We start from the raw sequence: 19110 nt of genomic DNA, 5'->3' as shown, positions 1-19110 counted from the left end.
AGGCCATTTGCATGTTTCAAAAAATTACTGCGCAAAAACACGTTTTTGCGCACACAAATTTTAAAAAGCATAAAAAATAAAATTTGATGTATACATCACATTCTACTCAAGATCCTTAGTACATTCACCGATTTTGAGTCCATTCCGACTTAAAATAACTCTATACGAGCACATTAAAAATGACAAAATGCGCACATTAATTTCACAAAAGTTCTGAAAATGGTGAAAAATAGGTCTTTTTTAAAATGAAAATAACTCTTCAGAATGCAAGATGACCCCCAATTTTTTTATCTTATTCGGGAAGCCATTGAGTTGTAGATATGAATTCGTGTACACATTTGACGTACAAAATGTTGTGATGTCATCAAATGGCCACTTGAATTTAAAATTAAGTTTTTTTCTCTTTCGTCATATAATTATCACATTCAATAGAACGCATCTCTGTTATTTTGTTCCTGATTTTTGCTCAAATTTAAGTATGTGATTTCTCAATTAATTGGCTTTCTCATGACTTGCCACTATTTTCATTTTGATAACGTCATCACGCGTAAAACCTTGAATAACGTAGGTCGTGTAATTTCAACTTCGCCGTGAATTTAAATATCTTACAGCTCTTCAGAATTGAAGGTTACCTTGATTATTATAATTTATTATGAAAGCTAATGAAATGTAGATATGAATTCATATAAAAATCAAGCCTATCGGATGTTGTGACGTTAACATATGGCCAGATGAAGTTAAAAAGTAGTTTTTTCATCTTTTTCGTCAAAGTTATACAAATTTCAAAGAGCGCACACAGCGCTTCTACGTGCCAGATTCTCTTCCAATTCTTATATTTATTTGCTCAATTCATAATCTTTCGAAATCGCCATTTTCGAATTTATTTTGATAATTCCATCATACGAAAAAAATTAGAACATGATATGTGTCCCGTGATTTCACCTATGCTACACTGTATATAGATATACAGTATATACTGTACATATTGTATATGGCATATAATAGGCACAACTCAGCACTATAAGCGTATAATAGGATGGTATACATCTACATTTTCTGATCGTATGTTAACATACGTGCATGTTTTAAAAAAAATGAATTTCAGTAAAATGATAAAAATGATCACCTATAATTCGTCAAAGTGACGAATTAAATTCTAGTTATTCTTCTTTCTGTACACTTTTTGTGTAACAATTATCTCAAAAAGTTGAATAGCAATGATCACAAAAATTGTACAATGTCTTTCAAATACTTTAACTTAACCATCATAAGCTTTCCAGTGTGATCACTCAACCGTGACATCAATAATACGCGATTTTGTGAAATCACACTATTAATCATATCTCCATAATTCATTATCACATATCAATGAAATTCACTACATGTAAACTTCAGGTCAAGGGTAAAAATATAAGCAAATAAAAACTTGCGTGTTTCAAGGTCATGCGCGTGAAATCGCGCATTAAAAATTTAAAAGGCTCAAAATTAAGTTTTGATCAATTTAGAGCATGAATTAGGCCATTTGCATGCTTCAAAAAATTTCTGCGCAAAAACACATTTTTGCGCACGCGAATTTTAAAAAGCGTAAAAAATAAAATTTGATGTATAAATCACATTCTAATCACAATCCTTAGTACATTCACCGATTTTGAGTCCATTCCGACTTAAAATAACGCTATACGAGCACGTTAAAAATGACAAACTGCGCACATTAATTTCACAAAAGTTCTGAAAATGGTGAAAAATAGGTCTTTTTTAAAATGAAAATAACTCTTCAGAATGCAAGATGACCCCCAATTTTTTTAACTTATTCGGGAAGCAATTGAGTTGTAGATATGAATTCATGTACACATTTGACGTACAAAATTTTGTGACGTCATCAAATGGCCACTTGAATTTAAAATTAAGTTTTTTTCTCTTTCGTCATATAATTATCACATTCAATAGAACGCATCTCTGTTATTTTGTGCCCGATTTTCGCTAAAATTTTAGTATGTGATTGCTCAATTAATTGGCTTTCTCAGGACTTGCCAGTATTTTCATTTTGATGACGTCATCACGCGTAAAACCTTGAATAACGTAGGTCGTGTAATTTCAACTTTGCCGTAAATTTAAATATCTTACAGCTCTTCAGAATTGAACGTTACCTTGATTATTATAATTTATTATGAAAGCTGATGAAATGTAGATATGAATTCATATAAAAATCAAGCCTATCGGATGTTGTGACGTTAACATATGGCCAGATGACGTTAAAAAGTAGTTTTTTCATCTTTTTCGTCAAAGTTATACAAATTTCAAAGAGCGCGCATTGCGCTTCTACGTGCCAAATTCTCTTCCATTTCTTATATTTATTTGCTCAATTCATTATCTTTCAAAATTGTCAATTTCGAGTTTATTTTGATAACTCCATCATACCAAAAAATTAGAACATGACGTGTGACCTGTAATTTCACCTATGCTACACTGTATATAGATAGACAGTATATACTGTACATATTGTATATGGCATATAATAGGCACAACCTAGCACTATAAACGTATAATAGGATGGCATACATCAACATTTTCCGATCGTATGTTAACGTGCGTGCATGTTAAACAAAAATTAATTTCGGTAAAATGATAAAAATGATCACCTATAATTCGTCAAAGTGACGAATTAAATTCTAGTTATTGGTTATCCGCAACGAAGTTGCAGGATAACCTCTTGTGATTCTACGAAATCATCTTTTTATTTGGCTTCTTTCTTTCTGTATGATTTTTGTGGAACGCTTTTCTCTAAAACTTGCAAACATAACATTTTGTAACTTTCTCAACATATCGTCATGCACATGAAGATGTGCTGCGAAGCTTTTCATGACGTTTACAGTTGCGCAACGTGACTTACGCGTGATTTAACGATTTCCTCGTATTCAACATAGGTCGAAAACCAAATAACATTTCAAATTGAAACTTTCCAAAAGTTTAATTTATATCATGCGCTAACTTTCTGTTGAAACAAAATTGCGTGTTTTACACAAAGTTACGCGTGCACGCGCATTTAAAATTTCAAAATGCGCAAAATTAATTTCTAATCAACTTTCTACGCGTTTCATGTCGTTTTAAGCATGAAAAAAATTCCAACGCGTGCGCAAATTTTTACGTGTGCGGTGCGCACGTAGCATTGAAAACATATTTTTTTTGCGTGATTTATGTTTTTCCAGCCTTTTCTAGTAATTTTACTAAATTTTAAACAATTTCGACTTAAAGTTACGTCATACAAGCACGTCGAATTGGACAATTTGCGCGCATTTTTGATGAAAAAGTTCAAAAATTCGTTAAAAATATGCCTTTTTTTAAACAGTCGTAATTTCTAAACTACACGGTCAACTTTTTGTGGATGACATATTCTGGAAGTTGATGAGTTGTAGATATCGGATCAGGTATTAATATGGCTAACCGGACATTGTGACGTCATCGTATGGCCACACGAATATAAAATTTAGGATTTTTGTATCTTTCGTCATAGCTCATCACATTGAATAGAGCGCATCTCCACTTATTCGTTTTCCATTTTCACCCCGATTTTGATATTGTCTAGGTCAATCAACTATCTTTCGCATGAGTTAAAAATATTTTATTTTTTATGACGTCATCATGCCTAAAAATTTAAATTACGTGTGGCATTAATTTCATCTTTACAGTAAATTTTAATCTGTTATAGCTCGTAAGAATAAAATGTGATAATCACGATTAAAACGTTTTCTGGAAGCTATTGGATTGTAGAAACGAAATCATGTAAACATTTTGCCAATCGGATGTTGTGACGTCATCATATGGCCAGTTAAATAAAAAAGGTCGTATTTTCATCATTTGCGTCATAATTCATTACATTTAAAAGAGCGCGCATCAATATTTCACGTATTCAAATTTCTTCTACACGTTAATATGCTGTTGCTGAGATAATTTTCTTCCGAAATTGCTACCTTCGCGTTTCATTTTAAAACCGTCAACATGTTAAAAATTGCAAAAAATAGCGGGTCCCGTAATTTCACCTATTCTACACTGTATGTGATATGGATACAGATTATACTGTGTATACTATATATGAATCTAAATAATAAAATTCAGCAATAACAACATATCATATTCTTCAGGTCATACGTGAACACTTCCTTTTGTCCTCAACCTATCCCCTTAATGTTGATGTTGCACCACTTGCGCGGCGGATAACCAAACTCGTCAAAGTGACGAGTTACATGTCTAGTTATTTTTTTTCTTTTTATTGCTTCTGTACACTATTTTGTGTAACAATTATCTCAAAAAGTTTAATGTCAATGATTACAAAAATTTCAGAATATCTTTCAAATAATATAACTTAATCCTAATAAGCTTTCCAGCGTGATCACTCATCCGTGACGACATTTATACGCCATTTTGTGAAATCACATTATCAATCATATCTCCATAATTCATTATCTTACATTAATGAAATTCACTACACGTAAACTTCAGATCAAGGGTAAAAATATTAGCAAATAAAAACGCACGCGCACGTAGGTTCATGCGCGTGATATTGCGCGTTAAAAATTTAAAACGCTCAAAATTAAGCTTTGATCTATTTAGAGCATGAATTAGGCCATTTGCGTGTTTCAAAAAATTACTGCGCAAAAATGCGTTTTTGCGCGCGCGATACTTAAAAAGCGTAAAAAATATGAATTTTTTTTACAAATCTCATTCTACTCACCATCCTTAGTACATTCACCAAATTTGAGTCAGTTCCGACTTAAAATAACGCTATACGAGCACGTTAAAAATGACAAAATGCGCACATTAATTATACAAAAGTTCTGAAAATGGTGAAAAATAGGTCTTTTTTAAAATGAAAATAATTCTTCAGAATGCAAGATGACCCCCGATTTTTTTAACTTATTCTGGAAGCCATTGAGTTGTAGATATGAATTCATGTACACATTTTACGTACAAAATGTTTTGACGTCATCAAATGGCCACTTGAATTTAAAAATTAGGATTTGTTATCTTTTTGTGTAGATTATCACATTCAACAGAGCGCATCTTGGTTATGTGTGCTCGAATTTCGCACAACTTTCAGTATGTGCTTGCTTAATTAATTATCTTTATCATGAGTTGACACTATCTTCATTTTAATGACGTCATCACGCGTAAAAACTTGAATAACGTAGGCCGTGTAATTTCAACTTCGCAGTATATTTGAATATCGTACAGCTCTTCAGAATTGAAGGTTACCTTGATGATTATAATTTATTATGAAAGCTGATGAAATGTAGATATTAGTTCATATAAAAATTAAGCCTATCGGATGTTGTAACGTTAACATATGGCCAGTTGAAGTGAAAAAGTAGTTTTTTCATATTTTTCGTCAAAGTTATACACAATTCAAAGAGCGCGCACAGCGCTTCTACGTGCCAATTTTTTTTCCAAATCTTATATTTTTTTGCTCAATTAATTATCTTTCGAAATTGTCATCTTAAAGTTTAGTTTGATAACGTCATCATGCCAAAAAATTAGAACATGTGTGTCTCGTAATTTCACCTATGCTACACTGTATATAGATATACAGTATATACTGTACATATTGTATATGGCATATAGGCACAACTCAGCACTATAAGCATATAATAGGATGGCATACATCAACATTTTCCGATCGTATGTTAACGTACGTGCATGTTTAAAAAAAATTAATTTCAGTAAAATGATAAAAATGATCACCTATAATTCGTCAAAGTGACGAATTAAATTCTAGTTTTTCTTTTTATTGTTTCTGTACACTATTTTGTGTAACAATTATCTCAAAAAGTTTAATGTCAATGATTACCAAAATTTCAGAATATCTTTCAAATGATATAACTTAATCCTAATAAGCTTTCCAGCGTGATCACTCATCCGTGACGTCATTTATACGCCATTTTGTGAAATCACATTATCAATCATATCTCCATAATTCATTATCACATATTAATGAAATTCACTACACGTAAACATCAGGTCAAGTGTAAAACTATTAGCAAATAAAAAGTTGCGCGTTTCAAGGTCATGCACGTGAAATCGCGCGTTAAAAATTTAGAACACTCAAAATTAAGTTTTGATCAATTTAGAGCATGAATTAGGCCATTTGCGCGTTTCAAAAAATTACTGCGCAAAAACACGTTTTTGCGCACGCGATTCTTAAAAAGCGTAAAAAATAAAATTTGATGTATAAATCACAATCTACTCACAATTCTTAGTACATTCACCGATTTTGAGTCCATTCCGACTTAAGATAACGCTATACGAGCACGTTAAAAATGACAAAATGCGCAAATTAATTGCATCAAAGTGCTGAAAATGGTGAAAAATAAGGCATTTTCAAAATGAAAATAACTCTTCAGAATGCAAGATGACCCCCATTTTTTTTAACTTATTCGGGAAGCCATTGAGTTGTAGATATGAATTCATGTACACATTTGACGTACAAAATGTTGTGACGTCATCAAATGGCCACTTCAATTTAAAATTAAGTTTTTTTTCTCTTTTGTCATATTTTATCACATTCAATAGAACGCATCTCTAATAATTTGTGCCTGATTTTTGCTCAAATTTTAGTATGTGATTGCTCAATTAATTGACTTTCTCATGACCTGCCACTATTTTATTTTGATGACGTCATCACGCGTAAAAACTTGAATAACGTAGGTCGTGTAATTTCACCTTCGCCGTAAATTTGAAAATCTTACAGCTCTTCAGAATTAAAGGTTACCTTGATAATTATAATTTATTATGAAAGCTGATGAAATGTAGATATGAATTCATATAAAAATTAAGCCTATCGGATGTTGTGACGTTAACATATGGCCAGTTGAAGTTATAAAGTAGTTTTTTCATCTTTTTCGTCAAAGTTATACAAATTTCAAAGAGCGCGCACAGCGCTTCTACGTGCCAAATTCTTTTCCAATTCTTATATTTATTTGCTCAATTCATTATCTTTCGAAATTGTCATCTTCGAGTTTATTTTGATAATTCCATCATACCAAAAAATTAGAACATGATGTGTGTCCCGTAATTTCACCTATGCTACACTGTATAGATACATTATATACTGTACATATTGTATATGGCATATAATAGGCACAACTCAGCACTAAAAAAGCATATAATAGGATGGCATACATCAACATTTTCTGATCGTATGTTAACGTACGTGCAAAAAAATTATTTCGGTAAAATGATAAAAATGATCACCTATAATTCGTCAAAGTGACAAATTAAATTCTAGTTGAAATATTGTATTTTCCACCATTTGGCATACCCATATTTACTATTATAAATACCAAAACCTTTACATTTTTATTAGCGCCCTTTATGGTCTAATGTATTTTTCAAAAATATTATAGCGCCCTGTATAGTTTGGACATGATTTCATAAAACCTCCCAATGTATCATTTGATTTGTTGAGAGGTGACAAACTTATAACAGCCGATTAATATAAACTGAATAACAATGTATTTTACTTTTTACTGTTAGTGTATTGTCAGTAGGCCTTTTACTTATTTCATAAAGACAATACACATTATACTATGATTTGATAAAGATTGAAATGTTGAATCATGAATTCCCTAATATTATTTTTGTCGGCGTCTTTGCCGCACCCAACATTTCCAGAAAGAATGGTGAATTTTTTGATAAAAATCACGCAAGCGTGACTTAAATTGTGTTTTTCACACAGTAATACTTGAAATCTGATCACTAAAATGCTTTAAATGTTGCCATTTGGGTATGAAAACACAATAATTGTAATGAATGGACTATTAGTTTAGGATATGTGAAAACATGGGTTTTGTATTTTATTTGCATTAAAGTGATTGTGTTGGAAAGAGATTAACATCGTTACCATTTAAGATAGTTAAAACAAATTATTTTATCACATGTGAATTATGGAATTATTTTTAAGGATAATTACACTTGACATTTTTCTTTCACAAAAAAAAAAATTTAAACTTCATGATTGATTTTTTTTCCACAGAATGGAAATCCTCCACTATATGAATACCTGATTCAAAGACTCAACCCTGCTTCAGAAATTGTGAAATTTCTCATTAAAAATGATGGTGCATTATTGACATTGCTAAATAAGGTAATCTACAGAAAATTGAAGTTGCTATACATAAATAGATGTAAAATGCAGAACAATAAACTTATGGGGACGGTCATTAACAGAGTTTGACTTTATTTTGAGACGTACACAGACAAAAGTCGGCTTCTTTTACAGACCCTGTGCACGCAAGATTAGTGTGCCTGTTTGAGAAGTTTCTGCATTAGAAAGTCTAGGTCTTTAGGTAGCCAATTAAAGAGGATGAACTAAAAACACCGAATCAAAACCTTAAAGGTGCTTACAAGAATGCTTGTTGTTAACTGTTAATGTAGTAAAACCAGGGATTTAACTCTTCCCTGGTAAAACCTCCAGCTAATGTAGAAACACTAACAGCTTATGTAGTAAATAAAAATTCAACATCAGCTAATGTAGAACGGTCAACAACTAATGTAGTAACAAAAATTGCCTCACACTATCGCCAGCTAATATAGAAAATATATATTTTACAAACCTGTTTAAATCTGTGAAATGCATTTTTTTATTTAGCTATCAGTCTATCCACTTTTGTAAACGACCAATTTTCTAAAACGACCATACATTGTAAGCAAACATTTCTCTTAAGAGAGCGCTTTTCATAATTGACTACCTCTTGTAAGGGATCACCTCCTCTCATAAAGGACTACTTCTTATAATGGAACACCTCTTGTAAGCGACCACCTCTCTTAAAGAACACACCTCTTGTAAGCGACCACCTCTCTTAAAGAACACACCTCTCTTAAGGACCACACCTCTCTTAAAGAACACACCTCTCTTAAGTGACCACCTCTTTCAAGGGACCACAACCTCTCTCTTAAGGGACAACTTCAACCACCACAAAAGGTAGGTTTATGGTGATAGCCAAATATACAATTGTAGGGGTTTTCTGTCAAAACAATTGATTAACAGTGCACTTATATTTATTTACCAAATCCAAACATTTAAAAGCTCACTCATATTATGGGATAAAGAGGCCTACTTCCCATTATGGGGTTAGTGTAGTATGTGGTGAAAATTCAACACCGGAGAGAATGCTATTCTTGCTTCTACATATCAAATAGTTAAGTTGGTTTGGCACCAGCAGTTTTTCTTATTATTAGTATAGTATTACTATTTACGTTTGGATTTATAGATCTTGCCTACTACAGAACAGACGTAGTGTTTTGGATCTGGGTGTCTATCAATATGTCTTTGTAAATAGCTTGTTTAAGTAAATATTTTTGTTTTTAGGAAGGAAAGACGCCTGAATCTGTTGTAGAAACAAATATGTACATAACGGAAAAAGAAAAAACTGTGATTTTAAACTATTTTGACAGTAAGTAAAGTTTATAAATATAAATTATGCATTAATCTATTAAGATAGGTAAACACAGTGCAAAAGCCTTAATGTGGTCATTTGAAATTATCAATGCTACTACTATAAAATTTACAAAATTGTACTACAGAAACAAACTGTAAGGTGAATTTTTTTTTTTTATAAGCTGGCAGGCCTTATTTTTCTGGTTCATTACAAATGAATGAAACTAAATTCTCTGGATCCAGCCCAATCAATAGCATAATTGATATGTATGTACATGGTTGCCACTATTTTATTATATTAATTGAGAGTTGGTTTAATATATTTGTATTAAAGATGTGTCCCCCTGAAAAAATAATTCTTAACAAAATGTTTGTTGAATATGCCATTTTAATGTAACATAATAGTTATCCACTTTGACCAAAAATTGGATCGAAAAAAAAACTGTAATTTAAAGCAAAAAATGTTCAAATTGGCTGCCAGCCAATGGGTTTTTGGTTGAATTTAACCATTTATTTTGTCAATTTATAAGTGGAAACATTATTTTTTTCATTTTTTTTTCTACGGAAGTGATTATCTTTATTAAAACTACAAAATAACATATTCAAAGTCTGATTTAATTAATCTTCATTTTTCATGTTTTTGGGGGACAATACATCTTTAATATTATTGTATTGCACTCGAACATAATTTAATATTCTCATTTCCCATGGTTCAAGTTTACCAAAGGTATTATTAAAGTTGACGAGAACTATTGTACTGTATATGGGATGACATTTATTTTACTGTTTAATAACAAAATACTGATAATATCAAGCATTTTTAAGGCTTACAGAGGCAGAATGAGATAACAATTTATTGTTTGTCATAATAGAATTGTTAGTTCCTGCAGAGATACGTGCCAGGGGTAAACATGCTATTAAAATATATAAAGAAGAACTTAAAACTGGTAGCATGTCTGTTGTGAATTCAAGATGTATGTTTCTAGGAAAAGAAGGTGCTGGCAAGACTAGCTGTGTAAAGGCTATGGTTGGAGAAAGGTAACAAGTAAAATTGGTATATTGTTTATATTACGGTATCATGCTGTGTATTAACCATCAACCATTTTAGTGATCATTTTAAGATTTTAGGCATTCATAGTTTAAGCCTCTTAATCAGAATGCTAAGAAATGCTTTGTGAATGGTAAGTGAAGGCATTCAGCTTTGGTAAGGGAATGTTTAATTTGAATTACTATACACTAAGGGTAACAGTGCAGTATTTTAAATTATGATTCTTATTAAATAATAAAAACATTAATTTTATTCACTTTATTTTACTTTTAATTAACTTACTATAAATGTTCTATTTATTTAAAATTTATCAGTTGTTTTATGATTGGAATGTATATTTAAATGCAGTCTCCTTTTATGATTTAGTCATTTATACATACTATGTATGTGTCTAAAACGTACAATAAATGTTTAACTTTACTATACAATGTTATAATAGATTCAATTCTGCAGAACAATCCACAGATGGAATCGTTACAACCACAGTGTTTCAAGCAAAGAAGGATTGTAGTCAATGGAAAAAGATAAAAGGTGTAAATGGTGAGAAAAGCAACTGAAAATGTTAAATTTTACTTATTCATAATTTTGCTATAATTTTAACATTAATTTATTTTTGGTAAAATAATACTAATATTTAAACTAGAATTTAATTCGTCACTTTGACGAATTTATAGGTGATCATTTTTATAAATTTATTGACATTAATATTTTTTAAACATGCACGTATGTTAACATACAATCGGAAAATGTTGATGTATGCCATCCTATTATACGCTTATAGTGCTTAGTTGTGCCTATTATATGCCATATCACATTATGTACAGTATACTCTATATCTATATACAGTGTAGCATTGGTGAAATTACGACACACATCATGTTCTAAGTTTTTGGCACTGATGACATTATCAAAATAAACTTGTGGATACCAATATCGAAAGATAATGAATTGAGCAATAAAATATAACAATTGGAAGAAAATTTGGCACGTAGAAGCGCGGTGCGCGCTCTTTAAAATGAGTATAACTTTGACGAAAGAGATGAAAAAACTACTTTTTAACTTCAACTGGCCATATGATAACTTCATAACATTCGATAGGCTTAATTTTTATATGCATTCATATCTACATTTCACCAGCTATCATAATAAGTTATAAACATCAAGGTCAACTTTAATTCAGAAGAACTGTAAGGTATTCAACTATACGTTGTAGGTAAAATTACGTAACCACCGTTATTCAAATTTTAAGACGTGATGACGTCATCAAAATGAAAATATTGGCAACTCATGAGTAACATAATTGGTTGAGGTAGAATATATTAAACATTTTTAAAAAATCGAGCACAGATAAGCGACTTGCGCTCTGTTGAATATGGTGGTCTATGACAAAATGGTAAAAACCCTATTTTAAAAATTCATGTGGCCAAATGATGACGTCATACCATTTTGTAAGTCTAATGTGTATATACATTTATATCTACAACTCATTAACTTCCATAATAAGTTAAAAAAAATGGGGGTCATCTTCCATTCTGAAGAGTTATATTCATTTTAAAAAGGCCTTATTTTTTACCATTTTTAGCACTTTTGTACAATTAATGTGCGCATTTTGTCATTTTTAACGTGCTCATATAGCGTTATTTTAAGTCGGAATGGACTCAAATTTGGTGAATGTATTAAGGAAGATGAGTAGAATGCAATTTGTACAAAACAATTTTATTTTTTACGCTTCCTATGTACGCACGCGCAAAAACGTGTTTTTGCGCAGTAATTTTTTGAAACACGCAAATAGCCTAATTCATGCTCTAAATTGATCAAAACTTAATTTTGAGCGTTTTAAATTTTTAACGCGCGATTTCACGCGCATGACCCTATGTGCGCGTGTGTTTTTATTTGCTAATATTTTTACCCTTGACCTGAAGTTTACATTTAGTGAATTTCATTAATATGTGATAATGAATTATGGAGATATCATTGATAATGTGATTTCGCAAAATGGCGTATAAATGACGTCACGGATGAGTGATCACGCTGAAAAGCTTATTATGGCTAAGTTAAAGTATTTGAAGGACATTGTGAAATTTTGGTAATCATTGACATTAAACTTTTTGAGATATTTGTTACACAAAAAGTGTACAGAAAGAATAAAAAGAAAAAAAACTAGAATTTAATTCGTCACTTTGACGAATTATAGGTGATCATTTTTATCATTTTAATGAAATTAACATTTTTTAAACATGCACGTACGTTAACATACGATCGTAAAAAGCTGATGTACGCCATCCTATGACATGATGCAAATACACTTATAGTGCTGAGTTGTACCTATTATGTGTCATATACAATATATACAGTATATACTGTATATCTATATACAGTGTAGCATAGGTAAAATTATGGGACCCACATCATGTTCAAATTTGTTGGTATGATGGAATTATCAAAATAAACTCGAAGATGACAATTTCGAAAGATAATGAATTGAGCAAATAAATATAAGGATTGGAAGAGAATTTGATACGTAGAAGCGCAATGCGCGCTCATTGAAATTTGTATAACTTCGACTAAAGAAATCTAAAAACTACGTTTTAACTTCAACTGGCCATATGATAACATCACAACATCCGATAGGCTTAATTTTTATATGAATTCATATCTACATTTCAACAGCTTTCATAATAAGTTATAATCTTCAAGGTCACCTTTAATTCTGAAGAGCTATTAGATATTCAAATGTATGGTGTAGCTAAAATTACACGACCTAGGTTATTCAAGTTTTTACGCGTGATGACGTCATCAAAATAAAAATGTTTACAACCCATGAGAAAGATAATCAATTCAGCAAGTACATTCTAAAATTTTTGCGAAAATCGGGCTGAAATAACGGAGATGCGCTCTATTGAATGTGATAACCCACACAAAAAGATAAAAATTACTAATTTTTAAATTCAAGTGGCCATTTGATGACGTCATACCATTTTGTACGTCTAATGTGTACATGAATATGTATCTACAACCCAATGGCTTCCCGAATAAGTTAAAAAAATTAGGGGTCACCTGCCATTCTGAAGATTTATATTCATTTTAAAAAGGCCTTATTTTTCACCATTTTCAGCACTTTGATGCAATTAATTTGCGCATTTTGTCATTTTTAACCTGCTCGTATAGCGTTATTTTAAGTTGGAACTGACTCAAATTTGGTGAATGTACTAAGGCTGGTGAGTAGAATGCGATTTGTATAAAAAAATTGCATTTTTACGCTTTGTAAGTATCGCGCGCGCAAAATATTTTTTTGCGCAGTAATTTTTTGAAACACGCAAATGGCCTAATTCATGCTCTAAATTGATCAAAACTTAATTTTGAGCTTTTTAAATTTTTAACGCGCGATTTCACGCGCATGACCCTACGTGTGCGCGCGTTTTTATTTGTTAATATTTTTACCCTTGACCTAAAGTTTACGTGTAGTGAATTTTATTAATATGTGATAATGAATTATGGAGATATGATTGATAATGTGATTTCACAAAATGGCGTCTAAATGACGTCACGGATGAGTGATCACGCTGAAAAGCTTATTAGGACTAAGTTAAAGTATTTGAAAGACATTCAGAAATTTTGGTAATCATTGACATTAAACTTTTTGAGATATTTGTTACACAAAATCTGTACAGAAAGAAATTGCGAAGAAACATTTTTTGTTTTACAAAAACAATTTCTCACTAGAATTTAATTCGTCACTTTGACGAATTATAGGTGATCATTTTTATCATTTTACCGAAATTAATTTTTGTTTAACATGCACGCACGTTAACATACGATCGGAAAATGTTGATGTATGCCATCCTATTATACGTTTATAGTGCTAGGTTGTGCCTATTATATGCCATATACAATACGTACAGTATATACTGTATATCTATATACAGTGTAGCATAGGTGAAATTACAGGACACACATCATGTTCTAATTTTTTGGTATGATGGAGTTATCAAAATAAACTCGAAATTGACAATTTCGAAAGATAATGAATTGAGCAAATAAATATAAGAAATGGATGAGAATTTGGCACGTAGAAGCGCAATGCGCGCTCTTTGAAATTTGTATAACTTTGACGAAAAAGATGAAAAAACTACTTTTTAACTTCATCTGGCCATATGTTAACGCCACAACATCCGATAGGCTTGATTTTTATATGAATTCATATCTACATTTCATCAGCTTTCATAATAAATTATAATAATCAAGGTAACTATCAATTCTGAAGAGCTGTAAGATATTTAAATTTACGGCAAAGTTGAAATTACACGACCTACGTTATTCAAGGTTTTACGCGTGATGACGTCATCAAAATGAAAATACTGGCAAGTCCTGAGAAAGCCAATTAATTGAGAAATCACATACTAAAATTTTAGCGAAAATCGGGCACAAAATAACAGAGATGCGTTCTTTTGAATGTGATAATTATATGACGAAAGAGAAAAAAACTTAATTTTAAATTCAAGTGGCCATTTGATGACGTCACAACATTTTGTACGTCAAATGTGTACATGAATTCATATCTTCAACTCAATGGCTTCCCTAATAAGTTAAAAAATTTGGGGGTCATCTTGCATTCTGAAGAGTTATTTTCATTTTAAAAAAGACCTATTTTTCACCATTTTCAGAACTTAAATTAAATTAATGTGCGCAGTTTGTCATTTGTAACGTGCTCGTATAGCGTTATTTTAAGTCGGAATGGACTCAAAATCGGTGAATGTACTAAGGATTGTGATTAGAATGTGATTTATACATCAAATTTTATTTTTTACGCTTTTTAAAATTCGCGTGCGCAAAAATGTGTTTTTGCGCAGTAATTTTTTTAAACATGCAAATGGCCTAATTCATGCTCTAAATTGATCAAAACTTAATTTTGAGCTTTTTAAATTTTTAATTCGCAATTTCACGCGCATGACCTTGAAACACGCAAGTTTTTATTTGCTTATATTTTTACCCTTGGCATGAAGTTTACGTGTAGTGAATTTCATTGATATGTGATAATGAATTATGGAGATATGGTTGATAGTGTGATTTCACAAAATCGCGTATTATTGACGTCACGGTTGAGTGATCACACTGAAAAGCTTATTATGGTTAAGTTAAAGTATTTGAAAGACATTGTACAATTTTTGTGATCATTGCTATTCAACTTTTTGAGATAATTGTTACACAAAAGTGTACAGAAAGAATAATAACAAAAACAACAATAAAGATTTTGTACAATAACAATAGGTGATCATTTTATTCTAAATGATCACCTAACTAGAATTTAATTCGTCACTTTGACGAATTATAGGTGATCATTTTTATCATTTTATTGAAATTAATTTTTTTTAAACATGCACGTACGTTAACATACGATCGGAAAATGTTGATGTATGCCATCCTATTATACGCTTATAGTGCCGAGTTGTGCCTATTATATGCCATATACAATATGTACAGTATATACTGTATATCTATATACAGTGTAGCATAGGTGAAATTACGGGACACACATCATGTTCTAATTTTTTGGTATGATGGAATTATCAAAATAAACTCGAAGTTGACAATTTCGAAAGATAATGAATTGACCAAATAAATATAAGAATTGGAAGAGAATGTGGCACGTAGAAGCGCAATGCGCGCTCTTTGAAATTTGTATAACTTTGACTAAAGAAATTTAAAAACTACTTTTTAACTTCAACTGGCCATATGATAACATCACAACATCTGATTGGCTTATTTTTTATATGAATTCATATCTACATTTCATCAGCTTTCATAACAAATTATAATCATCATGGTCACCTTTAACTCTGAAGAGCTGTGAGATGTTCAAATATACGCTGAAGGTGAAATTACACGACCTACGTTATTCAAGTTTTTACGCGTGATGACGTGATTAAAATTAAAATGTTGACAACTCATGAGAAAGATAATTAATTGAGCAATCATATACTAAAATTTGATCGAAAATCGGGCACAAAATAACCGAGATGCGCACTTTTGAATGTGATAATCTATGACGAAAGAGAAAAAAACCTAATTTTTAAATTCAAGTGGCCATTTGATGATGCCACAACATTTTGTACGTGAAATGTGTACATGAATTCATATCTACAACTCAATGGCTTCCAGAATAAGTTAAAAAAACTGGGTGTCATCTTGCATTCTGAAGAGCTATTTTCATTTTAAAAAGGCCTATTTTTCACCATTTTCAGCACTTTGATGCAATTAATGTGCGCATTTTGTCATTTTTACCCTGCTCGTATAGCGTTATTTTAAGTCGGAACGGACTCAAATTTGGTGAATGTACTACGGATGGTGAGTAGAATGCGATTTGTACAAAAAAATCGTATTTTTTACGCTTTTTAAGTATTGCGCGCGCAAAAACGTGTTTTTGCGCAGTAATTTTTTGAAACACGCAAATGGCCTAATTCATGCTCTAATTTGATCAAAACTTAATTTTGAGCTTTTTAAATTTTTAACGCGTGATTTCACGCGCATGACCTTGAAACACGCAAGTTTTTATTTGCTTATATTTTTACCCTTGACCTGAAGTTTACGTGTAGTGAATTTCATTGATATGTGATAATGAATTATGGAGATATAATTGGTAGTGTGATTTCACAAAATCGCGTATTAATGACGTCACGGTTGAGTGATCACACTGAAAAGCTTATTATGGTTAAGTTAAAGTATTTGAAAGACATTGTACAATTTTTGTGATCATTGCTATTCTACTTTTTGAGATAATTGTTACACAAAAGTGTACAGAAAGAAGAATAACTAGACATGAAACTCGTCACTTTGACGAGTTAGTTATCCGCACGACAAACGCCACGTGAACATCATACGTTGAAATATTACACACAGAAAAAGATTATGGCATTATGACCTCAACTGAAGAATATGTTGTTATTGCTGAATTCTATTGTTTTGATTCATATATAGTATACACAGTATAATCTGTATCCGTATCACATACAGTGTACATGTAGAATAGGTGAAATTACGGGACCCGCTATTTATTGCAATTTTTAACATGTTGACGGTTTTAAAATGAAATGCGAAGGTAGCAATTTTGCAAGGAAATTATCTCAGCAACAACATATTAACGTGTAGAAGAAATTTTAATACGTGAAATATTAATGCGCGCTCTTTTAAATGTAATGAACTATGACGCAAAATATGAAAATACGACTTTTTTTATTTAACTGGCCATATGATGACGTCACAACATCCGATTGGCAAAATTTTTACATGATTTTGTATCTACAATCCAATAGCTTCCAGAAAACGTTTTAATCGTGATTATTACATTTTATTCTTACGAGCTATAACAGATTAAAATTTACTGTAAAGATAAAATTAATGACCCACGTAATTTAAATTTTTAGGCATGATGACGTTATAAAAATTAAAATATTTTTAACTCATGCGAAAGACAGTTGATTGACCTAGATAATATTAAAATCTCGGAGAAAATGGAAGACGGATAAGCGTGATGCGCTCCATTGAATGTGATGAGCAATAACGAAAGAGACAAAAATCCTATTTTTTACATTTGTGTGGCCATACGATGACGTCACAACATCCGTAAAAAAAAAATTCTGCATGAATTCATATCTACAACATATCTGCTTACATATTAAGTTAAAAAACTCGGGGGTAACGGTTGATCCTGAGGAGCTATAATAGATTCAAAATAGGCATAATTTTGACAATATTTTGTAACTTTTGCAACTAAAACGCATGCAAATGGTCTAAATCAACGTGTACGTATGACGTCATTTTAATTTGAAATGATGTCAATCTTTTTAAAAATGACTAGGAAAGGCTGAAAAATCACAATTTAATAGAAAAAAACATGATTTTCATGTTGCGTGCGCACTGCACGCGTAAAATTGTTCGCGCGCGCGGGAAATTTTGACATGCGCAAAATGTCACGAACGGCGTAAAAAGTTGATTAGAAATTAATTTTGCGCATTTTAAAATTTTTAATGCGCGTGCGCGCGTAACTTCTTGTAAAACACGCAATTTTTAGTTAACTAAAAGTTTGCCCTTGATATGACTTAAATTTTCATAAAGGGTAAAAAAAAAATTACTCTTGGTTTTTAAGCTATGATCAATCATTAAAAATCATAAAATCGCGCGTAAGTCACGTTGCGCAACTCTGACGTCATTCAAAATAGGAGGTGCACAACTTCACGTAAATGCCCACATGTTGTCAAAGTTATGAAATATTATGTTTACACATTTTAGAGATACGTGAGCCACAAAAAAACGGGAAAGAAATAAGAATAATACAGAAAAAAAATAATGATCCACTACAATCACAAGGAGTTATCCGCTACTAAGCGGATAACTAATAATAACAAAAACAACAATAAAGATTTTGTACAATAACAATAGGTGATCATTTTATTCTAAATGATCACCTAACTAGAATTTAATTCGTCACTTTGACGAATTATAGGTGATCATTTTTATCATTTTAATGAAATTAACATTTTTTAAACATGCACGTACGTTAACATACGATCGTAAAAAGCTGATGTACGCCATCCTATGACATGATGCATATACACTTATAGTGCTGAGTTGTACC

The 19110-nt window shown here is 31.3% G+C and overlaps 2 protein-coding genes across 2 annotated transcripts in view; both read left to right on the top strand.

Moving 5' to 3' along the window:
• LOC144835181 (uncharacterized) overlaps positions 1 to 19110 on the top strand; it is a 229194-nt gene that overhangs the window by 143972 nt on the left and 66112 nt on the right. The window lies entirely within an intron of this gene.
• The window catches only part of LOC144835154 (uncharacterized), a 246822-nt gene that overhangs the window by 210780 nt on the left and 16932 nt on the right, over positions 1 to 19110 (top strand). Inside the window, exons 4-7 of the mRNA XM_078690212.1 lie at positions 8027 to 8137; positions 9362 to 9446; positions 10303 to 10468; positions 10918 to 11018. Coding sequence (XP_078546338.1) covers positions 8027 to 8137; positions 9362 to 9446; positions 10303 to 10468; positions 10918 to 11018 — 463 coding nt within the window. The remainder of the gene's footprint in view (positions 1 to 8026; positions 8138 to 9361; positions 9447 to 10302; positions 10469 to 10917; positions 11019 to 19110) is intronic.

The sequence above is a fragment of the Antedon bifida genome, chromosome 2 (assembly GCF_963402885.1).
Source record: "Antedon bifida chromosome 2, ecAntBifi1.1, whole genome shotgun sequence".
NCBI classification, from domain to species: Eukaryota; Metazoa; Echinodermata; class Crinoidea; order Comatulida; family Antedonidae; genus Antedon; species Antedon bifida.
Note: the sequence above shows the minus strand (reverse complement) of the source record. Positions and strands in the feature narration are given on the sequence as shown.